Source organism: Saccopteryx leptura, chromosome 3, assembly GCF_036850995.1.
Source record: "Saccopteryx leptura isolate mSacLep1 chromosome 3, mSacLep1_pri_phased_curated, whole genome shotgun sequence".
NCBI classification, from domain to species: Eukaryota; Metazoa; Chordata; class Mammalia; order Chiroptera; family Emballonuridae; genus Saccopteryx; species Saccopteryx leptura.
Genome location: NC_089505.1, coordinates 333315982 through 333328906, shown reverse-complemented (window position 1 = coordinate 333328906; position 12925 = coordinate 333315982). Strand labels below are relative to the sequence as shown.

The 12925-nt window shown below is 37.4% G+C and overlaps 1 protein-coding gene across 1 annotated transcript in view; it reads right to left on the bottom strand.

Moving 5' to 3' along the window:
- The window catches only part of CPQ (carboxypeptidase Q), a 576439-nt gene that overhangs the window by 398071 nt on the left and 165443 nt on the right, over positions 1 to 12925 (bottom strand). Inside the window, exon 3 of the mRNA XM_066379181.1 lies at positions 930 to 1137. Within this exon, the coding sequence (XP_066235278.1) occupies positions 930 to 1137 (208 nt within the window). The remainder of the gene's footprint in view (positions 1 to 929; positions 1138 to 12925) is intronic.

Below are 12925 nucleotides of genomic sequence, written 5' to 3'. Positions count from 1 at the left end.
TAAAGACCTTGTCTTGAGATCCCCCAAAACCTTATTTTCAATTTTCTTTTTATCTGATAGAGACCAAACTGCAACACTAAAATGGTGCTTCTTTTATCCATGTTTCTCAAACATTTTATCTTTAATGTGTGACACTACTACATGTAGCTATTCAACAAGAGCAAATGTCTGCTGGTCAATTTTTAGACCTTTAATCTAATGCAATGCTGAATTTCATCCTAAGGCTGACAGTCAATAAAATACTTTGTAAATTACCTCAATCAGAACCACAAAGAAAAAGACAAAATTTAAGTTGTCTTTAATGCCATGAGGCATTTATATAGACCTTCCCAGAAAATTAAGCATCTTTCAGAAGTTTACCTCATTTATTCTTAAAATAATTTTGTTAATTTTTTACTCTTCATTATCACCAATTAATAAAAGGAAATGCTGAGACCCAGAGAGTTTAAGAACAATCTCAAAGCCTCACAGTTGTTCAAACTAGGTCTATATCCAAGGTCCTTTGCTTCTTCGACTCCTTTCACAATACCATAAATGGCTCCCATCTAACCCACTTTGTTTTTATTTCACTTCTTTAACAACAATGGAAAGAGCTTGACTTTCTCTGAAGTCTTTAAGAGCCTTTGATGAGACACAGACGTGAATTCAGTTCTCCTGCCAATGAAAATACATAAAATATTGGTTATATAAGAAATGTTATAGGACCATCAGGGATGTGAAAAACTTTTTAAAGGAATGCACAAATGATGCTTGGAATCCTGAAAAGGGCAAGGAAAATATTACAAACAAATGACCAAATGTAGAATGGGGGAAAATTCCATGAGCAATCAGTTATTCATGGAATAGTTTGTTTTTATTTCATAAAGACTTCTCTTTTCATGAAATACCCTGATTTTTTTAAAGGATTTCAAATGAACATCATGACCAACCTGTAAATGGAGAAGGAAGCCACTGATCGAATGAGGGATGCTAGAGCTCCCACTTTGGCAGCCTCCACTGCTCCCCGGACTCGGTATTCCACTGTCTTGGAGTAGTTGGTATAAGGTTGATTATAAACAACAATCTTCCCTCTTGCTTCTGGGGCCCTTCTTTGCAGTTCATCAAAAGAGGTCACCACAAGAATTTCTGCTGTAATGCCTATAAATAAAAGTCATATAAGATTTACTTATGGTTTTCAATCAGCCAGGCTGCATTGGCACTTGAAATGTCACATATGCTCTATCTGCTACATCTGGAAAACTGGTGTGAATAGACCAAAGTTTTACAACCATTTGCCATGGAAGAAAGGTTATGGGAGTTAGCCAGTTTCCCAAGAGAGAGAAAAGGTTTTGAAAATAATATAACATACAACTAATAAGGTTTTTCAACTCACTTAGCTGGTATAAAATCACAAATGGCTTAGATTTTTTTTCCTTCTTTCCTTCCCTAAGAAGTCATGAGTTTCATAGAATGACACTAATTATTTAAAAAGAAAATGCATTTTATGAAGCTCCCCTAGGGATTAATAAACACATTTATCTTTTCATAAAACTATTTTGACATTTTTCTATACAACATCCATCATGATGAATGTTCTTAAAAGCCAATGATCTTCATTAACTTTTAACAAATAGTAAATGTAATCTCTTCCAAGAACCACAAAAAGTCAGCTTGTTTTCTTTCCTCTTTTGTACAAAATATACTTAAAGGATGTGGAAATTTCTCACACTTCTCAATTTACAGTACTGTTCACACCAAACACAACACTACTATTCTTCAGATAACATTCATGAAGATGCGGCCCTGGCCGGTTGGCTCAGCGGTAGAGCGTCGGCCTAGCGTGCGGAGGACCCGGGTTCGATTCCTGGCCAGGGCACATAGGAGAAACGCCCATTTGCTTCTCCACCCCTCCGCCGCACCTTCCTCTCTGTCTCTCTCTTCCCCTCCCGCAGCCAAGGCTCCATTGGAGCAAAGATGGCCCGGGCGCTGGGGATGGCTCCTTGGCCTCTGCCCCAGGCGCTAGAGTGGCTCTGGTTGCAACATGGCGACGCCCAGGATGGGCAGAGCATCGCCCCCTGGTGGGCAGAGCGTCGCCCTATGGTGGGCGTGCCGGGTGGATCCCGGTCGGGCGCATGCGGGAGTCTGTCTGACTGTCTCTCCCTGTTTCCAGCTTCAGAAAAATGAAAAAAATAAATAAATAAATAAATAAACATTCATGAAGATGCTAAATAATTGTCCTATAATCCTATTTTCTCATTTAGAAGAGACATGTTATATTTCCTCATATCACAAGTCTTGCCCATAGCTTCCTGGTTAGGAAGAGTTTCACAGGTTCTAAGAAGTCATTCAAAAACTGCCAGACCACTGAAGACCCAATTTTATGGAGCAGTTAGAGTAACAACAACAAAAAAAAATTTAGCAACAAAGACCAGATGTAGTGGCTAAATATAAATATCTAAAAGAAAGTGGCAGGCGCCAACTGTTTGTGGCTTTAGACACAGTCATAAAATATATCAGTAAAAACTAAAGTATCAACATATATTTGGCATCCTTCTTTAATTTTGCAAACTAAAGAACTGGGTTGTTCTGGAAACTTAACAGATGCCATTAAAATATAACTATTAACTTGGAAAATCCTTTTAAAATACACTGCAGTTATAAGAAAATCTTGCTTTCAATATAGACTCCATCATAATAGACCCTCCAGGCTGGTTCTTCTCCTACTCTATTTCCACCATCTGAACTGAATTTGTACTTTTACTTTAAAGTGATTGACTCCACCAACATTCAGAATTCAGAATTTAATTTATAATCTGAAAAAAAAGCAATGTACAATTATGGAAAGTAACAAAGCCACTAGCTTTTCCACAAGATAAATATGTACAGAAATACATGTAAGGGTTCAGCTAGACATATTTTGAGAATCATAACTTTCTGAAACCTAGAGTTACCTTGAGTCTTGACTGGCATTATTATTGGCATAGTATAAGAATTTTGTTGATGATTTTCAGCTGTTCTTAATGAAAAACAGATTCAATGGTTTACCTAAGGGATGTCCCAGCAATAGGGTGATTTTGGCATCTGGATTGGAGCCACAAGAAATGAAACCAAATTTCTATAAATTTTCATAAGCCACTGCAAAATTAAAGTCATTCAAGGGTGGTACTTCCCTATGGTCTCTGCTTCATGTTCTTTTAACAAACAAGAGAGTGACGGAATGCTGAAGAGCCAAAACCTAACCTAAACATGGCAGTTGCCAATGCAAATCATCAGTAATAGCTACAGGTCAAAACCTATCAGCATGAACTTGGAAGAAGAGTTCAAATTAATCTCTTTTCCTGAAAGCTTAGTGTCATTTCTGATTCTTCTGTCTGTTACATCTCCCATGTCTAGTCAATCCTTAAACACTAGTAATTTTACCTTTTAAAAACACTCTCTCGTACCAAGTCCTTATTATCTCTCTTTTGAATTGCTACAAATCACTTCTCCTCCAGTCACCCACCACCACTGGTGCCCTAAACTCCAGCCCAGGTCCCTCAAATTAATCTTCAACAGAGCTGCCAGAGTGAGCGATTCGAAATGCTGAAAAGTCAGATCAGCCTAAGTCACCAATGCCCGGCCTCCCCTCCATCTACATACCAAAGACTGTATATCTTTATAGACACATGATTCCTTTGCTTTCAAATTCCATTAATAGTAAACATAAAAGTTCCCAATCACCATACAGGTTTAATTCTGTATCCTTGTTCACACCATGGTACATCATGCCTTGTTGACCACATCTTCCTAACTTCATCATGTGACAAACACTTATTTATTCCTCAGGATACCATTTAAAAATAACTCTTTTAGGGAACATTTCCTGGCCTCTGGCTTCTCATCTCATTTCCCCTCTCCAACTCCAGGGAAGGCTGGCTCTTGCATTCCTCTACTCTGGACTTTGAGAGTGTCCTGGACATACCTAGCCATTGGGCAGTGAAACTCTGCCTATTTATGACTCTCTCAACTACCTAAACTGTGCTCTCCTCAGGGTTTGAGACCATGTTCATTTTTGTTTGAATCTCCTGGGCCTAACAGTGCTTGGTGTCTGTGTGGCAGTTAACCAATAAATGCCTCCTTGGATAGCACTGCTTAAAATAAGAGACAACTGACTGCACATAGAGCATTTGCATAAAAATGAAATTTTACTTTTGAGGTTTGATAGCGCTTCTCCCACAACTCAGAAGTCTGATTCTTCTATCATTCAGAGAACTATACAACAATAGTCAAGCACACAAGGCCCTGGGGAAGTCAGAACAGAGATAAAGATTACAAGTATGGAAACCCAGAAGGCTCTCTTTCTCTCTCTTAGAGCCCAGTTACCCCCACTTCACACAAAATTCGAAATCTAGTATTTAAGCCTATGAACTATGAGAAACAACAAAGTGAAAAGAACAGAGAGGTTTGGGAGCTGAGAGAAATATTACAAGAAAACAACATGTGAAATAACAAATACTAATAGAATTTTAAGCAACATTGAAAGTGTTCTATCTCTGTGCTAACACACTAGCCATTAGACACACATAGCTATTGAAAACTTCAAATGTGACCAATGTGATCAGAAACTGAATTTTTAATGTCATTTATTTTAATTAATTTATATTTAAATTTAAACAGACATATGTGTGCAGTGGCTGCTATGTGGAGCTCACAATGACCACGGGCTCAGCCATTATGAAGGCAAATAGCCAAAGCATCTCTGCCAACCCTGAGGCCCTTGCTTCATGATAGTTCCTTAGCAGGCCTGACAACTGTGGTGATGACCTCCCACAGAGGTCACAGACCAGGTGGACTGTGTTCAATATACCTCATTTGAAAAGGCAGACTATGTACAAACATTTAAGGAAGATTTTTGCTCTAATTTAATAAAATACAGATAGGCCATGTGGAAAACTTCACTGTTCAAAATCAGTTTGTGTTTTGAGATATTGCACCGGGGAAATACTCATGCTCTACAAATCATCAGGCTCCTGTGCTTTTCCCTACTCGGATTTCCCTTCTTCCCATTTTCCCATTCTAAACCGTAGTACATGAGGACCTCTAAGAACTCAAAACCAGTGTCATGTCCACAGTAAGGCCTGCCCTGACCTCTCAGTATATAATTACAAACCACTCCCAAACCTCACACCTCTTTTCTTGCTTAATTTGTCCATAGAATTCATCAGCTTCCAGCAGCATCCACTACAAAAATGCTAGTTCCATGGGGGGAGAGAGGGTTGAAATGTCTGTCAGCTTTATTCCTTAATATTATCAAAATGCCTGAAATAGTGCTTGGTACATGATGTATGAAGTACACACACACACACACTCACAGGCACAAATACACACATGCACACATGCATATACTGAATGAATTAAAATAAACTCAAAATGACAGTACAGTAATATCCTATTCCTGCTCACACTCCAAAAATGTATAATTCCAAGGAAATTGTGTATTTCTGTATATTCTGTCAGAATAATTAATGATAATAATGAAAATACAATAGCTATATTTGAGTATCTATTGTATAATTATAGTAATGCTCATAGCAATTCTGCAAATTAGTTATTAGGAGGAAACTGATGTGCAGAAAAATACATTTATGCAAATACTAGGTACTGAAGCCTAGATTTTAATTATGAGATTTCTTAATCCAAGGTTATGCTCCCCTACTAACTGCATTGCTATCTTGTCACAAAAATGTGAAATATGTCAAAAGAAAATATGAGTATTTTTATTTTAGTAGGACTAATAGGGGAAAATAAATAGATATATTAAAGTCCACCTATGTTATCAGTTTTTTTATTACTCTATCCAGGATTTTGCTCATCAATCAGGATGCTGTTATCATTCTAGGTCCCAATCTATTAATAGGGGGCAGGGAAGGTGCTTCACTCCAGGACAAAAGTCATCAGAGTCTATTAGAGTAATGAGAAGGATTATGGTAGTCAATTCTGAAGAAAATGTTGGGACTGATATTTTTAAAAATTCATATTAATAAGTGACTATTTTGGCTACAGTTGATTATATCATAAAAATAGCATAAAATCCTCAGGTTCCTTTTTATTCTCCATACCTAATTATCAAAATTGATCAATTTATTTTTAAGCAAAACTTACCCTGTGCATAATTACTGCTGCAGTCTCCTTCCAGAGGCAACAGATGCTGACTGCTGTGGTATTGGTCCAAGTCATTTATTCTAGGGAGAATCTGATAAAAAGATTCCAATTGCAGTCTCTTCTGATTTGGCTCCTCCCAAGAACAGTTAAGAATAGGAAGATCATGGAATAAGATCATGGGTAAGAGGGATGGAGGTAGTAAGCAAAAAAAAGCACACACAAAAAAATAACAAAACAAAAAAACTCCTGGACACAGACAACAGTGTGGTGATTATGGCAGACGGGGAAGTACAGTAAGGTGTATGGGGGATAAATGGTGATGGACACTTGATTTTGGGGGGAGGGACACACAATCTGTTGTAGAATTGGGCACCTAAAACCTGTATAATTATGTCAACCAGTATCACCTTAATAAATTCAATTAAAAATAAATAACATAAAACACATACGCACAAAGAATAGGAAGATTGTAAAGTGAGAATTTTATGTTTTCTGTTGTTAAAAGGAAAATACGAGAAAGGGAAAAACGTCTCTGGGGCTCAATTAAATGTGCTATGTTTTAGGAAATTGATTATGACTTCAGAAGGCAACCCTAAACAGAAAACACATCAGGCCCACCCAAACGGAAGCCTGGTTTCTTACTCTTATCACATAATCTTATTCCAAGTGCACTGCACAATACAACTAGGTCCAGTAAAATGTCTGGCTCTTCCTAAATTCAGTTCTGGAGAAAGGAAGAGTTGTTCTTTGAAACAATGTTTCAGCCTGAAATGTAAGGAAATTGCAAATTCCTGACAAAGCAAATAAAAGAACATGAGAGCAATGTTTTCTGAGTGTCCATTGTTTATGGAGAATATTGTGATTGCACAACATCTTTTTCATGAAAGGACAAGTTTTAGAGATTCAAATTCATTCAACAAATTGACAGCCTCCTACTAGACAGGTTTTGTGCTGGGCATTGGAGACAATACAAATTTGAGTAAACTTCATTCATATCCTTAAAAATTGTATAATCTGGGGGAAAAGACTACTAGGTAAACAATAACTTTAAAAGGAGCGGTGAATGTCACATGTAAAAAAAACATATATGTGCTAAATAAAAGTACAAAGTACAATTTCACAAAATAATAACATAAACCAATATTAATTCTGATGGAGGAAATCAAGGAAGTTTTCTATAAGACAAAACTGTAAGTGGCCTTAGAGGATTTCAATTGCCTAAAAATGAAGAAAAGGGCATTCTTAGGTAAAGAATAAAGAAAAGAAGGAAATAAAGATGAAACATCTATTCATCCATGGTAAACAGGAGGCCTCCTGCCACGCCCAGAAACAGAAAGGAGAGCGCTCTAAAATAGTCTAATTTTTAATCAAGATATGTATGAACCCTTATCCTCATTCTTTTAATTCTAAGAAATCAAGGAAAATAGTCTCCTTGAAACAGTTTTCAGGACAAAAGAATGTTCAACTCAGCTCTTAGCTGAGAGAAAGTTAGAAGAGCAAGAGGCAAAGCACAAATCCAAATGATAGCTGGGGGTCCGTGGCCCTTCCCTCCCCCTGTCCCCTGAAATCAGGCTCAAATTAAACCATGTCTGGCAGTCTAGCGAGCAAGCCCAGCCCCGACTTCATTAACACCTACAGACACGGTGAATGATCATCATTTCTAGAGAGGCAGTTGTCTGCCCCGCAGAGCAGTGTGCCACAAGCTGACCTTCCTTACTGACACCTGAGGAACAGCCAGAAGTGAAGCAATTGTTTACTTTAACCTCTAAACTACAAGATTTACACATTTGGTTGTATAATGGAGAGGTCCCTACCATGGGACCATTATGTCTAACTTGATGTGTGACATAGAATGCTGAAGGTGTACAGAGACCCAATTCAGCAACATTAGCAGCAACAAGCGTAGAGCACAGACCAACACTTAGCAGTCTGATCACTTAGAATCCCAACTGCTTCCATTGGGAAGGTCTCAACATTAAATTCAGGGAACCTTGATTAATTTACCAATCATCACAGGAAGTATTTCTATTCTCCAGCACGAGGTAAGTTGTGTTTGAAACAATGGTTGTTTTGAACATGGTTGCTTTCTCCCCGACCTTGGGTATTTCCTTGTAACGGTGACTGCTGAGAGTGAGTGCTAGCTTTCACAAAAGCCAGTCATCAATACATCTCTTCAAGTGAGCAGCTGGGAGGTACTTTGTACCTCAGTCAGCTTCCAGTGGTATCTAAGTGGTAAAATTCACAGGCCTTAGCGGTAGCAGGATTATAGAGGTGAGTTTCTGGCTGCGGGAGACTAAAAGAAGACTAGTTATCAGGGTTTGAGGGTCATAGCTGGCTTTGCTGAAAAGTAGGATCTGTAAAATGAAGGCTAATGGATTTGGGGACACTAACTGGAAGGCTGGGGAGGGAAAAAGGACTGTGATTAAAGTAAGCAGGGAGAGAATGGCACAAGAGGCAGGAAGTTTGTAGGGCAACATCAGGTGGAAGCCTGTAGCTCTATTAGAATTTGAGTGGGGATAGAGAAATCAAACAAGCTCATACATACATTGTGAAAATACTGCTAGGTTTAGTATAATGAAAGGATTTGGAGGAGGAAAAAAGGTATGAAGGGCTATTTAGGGAACTACTGAAACTGTCCGGCTAAGGGGTGACAGTGGTTTAAACTAGAGCATGGCAGTGGAGGAAGACTAATGGGTCACTCGAGCAATAGTAGGGAAGGAACACCATCTACTGCAGGAGAGAGACGGCCTCCTGGCCTTCTGTGCTCTACTAACCATACTGCTCAAATTATACAATGACTGTTTCCTTTGGGAAGGTTGTATGTACACTGAAATTTAGTAATTAGATAATTCTAAATGAAAACATTATTTAATTTTAAGGTGAATCCTATCAGTGAACCAAGTATCTTCCTCTAAAACATTGTTTTATAAAGTATTTACTATATTACATTATTCATCTTCAAAACATTTTTTTAAACAGGGTATTTCTTTATCAGTAACAAGAAGTGTCCATCATTATGTACCCTGGCTTGAATACTGGCTATAAAGCTTGCTAGCCTTTGAGCCTGAATAAGTTACTTGACTTTTCCCAGACTATAAACTGAGAATCACAGTGATATTGACATCACCAGGATTCTTGTGAGCATCAGATGGGATGATAGAGGTAAAAATTGCTTTCTGCGTTATAAAGCATTATAAGACAATAAGAGTAAGTTATGAAAAGTTCTGGACATATATCAAATAGGTATAAACAGCAATTACCTGAAATATTTATTTAAAAATTCACTTCAAACTAATTACCAACAGTAAAAACAAAATAGTGGGTATGGTTTCAGAATATGGAGCCTACTCAGCTCAGAGCTGTTCTTTATCACATCAGACAGAGGCTGTGTGATCTCTTGTCAGTTTTGACTAAAGCAATAATTTAGGCACTATATCACAAAGATCCTTCATCAGTCTGGCAAAAATGTTACGTAGGTTTCATGGGTCTACTTGGCGGCAAAGAAGTGATGAATGGAAGGGTGAGAGGAGGAGGGAAGGGACTTCTTTGAAGAAACATGAGATGAACAGGGCATAATAGAAATAGATGCCAGTGGCCCTATGTTGTATTTTATTATTTCCTCTTCCCTTCTCTATAAGAGAATGACATATGTCCATCACATGCCTTGTAACTGCAATGTCTCTCTCCGAAAGCACTGACACTGAGCTTGACCGTGGGACTTGCTCTGGACAATGAAATATGAGCAGACAGGTGTGTAGCTACAGCTTAGGGGAAACTTTAACAGCCACTGCAAGCTTTGACTGACTCTTCAGAGCCCTTTTCCATTAGCCACAAGAATGACAAGTCCTAGATGGGGGCTTCTCCTTTGGCCTGGATCCTGAAGTGGAAAAAATATCTGAGGCAGAAACAAAGACGCTACCAACTTTATATATATAAAATGTTAAGGGGCAGGTGTATTGTCAGGTAAATATATATATATATATATATATATATATATATATATATATATATATATAATATAAATACACACACACACACACACACATATACATGAAGTGAACAGGAAATAAATCTAAGTGGCTGTAAGCCACTGAGATCTTGGGCATTGTTTGCTACAACTGAGTGAGAGCTGACTTAATAAAGGAGCCCTGAATTTCAGTTTCTATCAGAACATTTCACAATCTATAGCTAATGACAGATAAGATACAGAATAAATTTATTTAATACCTTGAGGAAGATTGTTCTGTGAAAATAAGATAACTTCTTTCTTCCCCTATTACATCTCAGACTGATCAAATGATGAACACTAAACAGTAGAAAACAAACAAATCTGAAGAAGAATTTAGCAAGTGCCAGTGATTAAATACATACAGACTAAATGACAAATAATTTTAAATAGCAGATAAATGCTAGAGATCATTAAAATATAGTCCCGGAAGCTTCAGTTAGATAACCCACCTGCTGTTACTTCTAAAAGGAACAAGCATGCTTGTTGTACTGTTAATAATTCCATATACTTCAGTTGATTTCAATATTTCACATCAGAATGTATTTTCCTTCTAAATTCCATCTTCAAACACCAAGGGCAAAAGTGATAAAAACTAGTGTGCTTATGTATATACTGAAGTACAAAATGATGTCATTATAGTGTTATATCAGAGACATAAAATAACTCAACAACAGTTTGGCATTTTAAAATGGGCTTTTTAATTTAGCTATGTTTTGAAATATTAATTGTCCTATGCTCTACTTAGAGAAGCAAACCTTGGGAGACTGTAACAAAACAGAATTTCTGCCCTCCATAATTAAAGCCTGACTCAGTTTCTTTTTTTTTTTTGTATTTTTCTGAAGCTGGAAACGGGGAGAGACAGTCAGACAGACTCCCGCATGCGCCCGACCGGGATCCACCCAGCACGCCCACCAGGGGGCGACGCTCTGCTCACCAGGGGGTGATGCTCTGCCCCTCCGGGGCTTCGCTCTTGGCTGCGGGAGGGGAAGAGAGAGACAGAGAGGAAGGAAGAGGGGGGGTGGAGAAGCAAATGGGTGCTTCTCCTATGTGCCCTGGCCGGGAATCGAACCCGGGTCCCCCGCACGCCAGGCCGACGCTCTTCCCCTGAGCCAACCAGCCAGGGCCCTGACTCAGTTTCATGATTCAGTTTACATAGCAATTTGCCATTAGAAGATTATGAAGACATGATAGAAGTATCAGAAACAAATAACTTATACAAAAATTTTGTGGGTGCCATTTATTAAAGTCCACTAAATGAAAGAACATAAATCCAACTATCAAAATCAGTACCATTACAATTACAATAGAAATCCATTAACATACAGTTTAAGCAGGAGAGATTTAAGTACAAGAGCATTAACCACATTTAATAAGTAAAAAATAGATTTTAGGAAGTTATAGGAAAGTTTAAAAATCTTACCAAGCTAGAAAGTAGCAGTGCTTGGATGTGAATCCAGGTCCGACTAACTCTAAATCACTGCTTTTGTTATTCCGATCCACATAGATTCCCTCTTAATTAACTAAGTCAGCATGTACATATACATTTTTTGAAACTCAACACAATCACTATCAAAATCCCAACATCAGTTTTTGTAGAAATAGAAAACTTCACCCTAAAATTTATTTGGAACCTGAAGGGACCACAAATACTCAAATTATATATATATATTATATATTATATATTATATATTATATATTATATATTATATATTATATATTATATATTATATTATATATTATATATATAGTGGTTATTTTATATATATATATATATATATATATATATATATATATATATATATATATATATATATATATAGTGGTTCCTCACCTATTGCAGGGGTTAGGTTCCAGAATCCCCTTCAATAGGCAAAAATCCACGAAGTAGTGACCTTATATTTATTTTATTATATATATATATGTATATGTATTTTAAGGCTTTATAAACCCTCCCCAAACTCTTATAAGCCTTTTCTACACTGTTATTAACATTTCCCACACTTATTTTGCTTATTTTACTGCAAAAATAATTAAAATAATAAATATATAAAAATACCTATATACCTCAAAATCCTGCGATATAGCAAAAAATTCGTGATACACAATTATATACAATTTAAAAATTCATGATACAGTGAGACCACAAAAAGTGAACTATGATATGGCAAGGGATGAAATTATATATAAAGCTGAAGAATTCACACCTTCTGATTTCTGATTTCAAAACATACTACAAAGCTACTATAATCAAAACAATGTCATACAGGGAGAAAGACAGATAGAGTAATGGAATAGAATAGAAAGCATGGAGGGGGGTGGTAAAAAATTGTGTGTATGGTTAAATAATCTTTGACAAGGGTGCCAAGACCACTTCAATAAATAATGTTGAGATAATTAAATATCCACTTATAATTTAGGTTCTGGGCTTGATTCCTAGTCAGGGCACACAGAAGAAGTGACCATTTACTTCTCCACCCCCACCCCTCTTTCTCTCTCTCTCTGCCCACAGCCATGACTCAATTGGCTTAAGAGAGTTGGCCTTGGGAGCTGAGGATGACTCCATGGCCTCCAGCCTCAAGTTCTAAGAATAGCTGGGTTGCTGAGCAATGGAACAATGCCCCAGATGAACAGAGCATTGCCTCATTGGGGGCTTCCTGAGTGGATCCCAATCAGGGCGCATGAGGGGGTCTCTCTTTCTCTCTCTCCTCTGCTCTCACTTAAAATAAATAAATAAATAAATAAATAAATAAATAAATATCCAGACATAAAAGAGAAATTGGATTTTTACTGTATAGC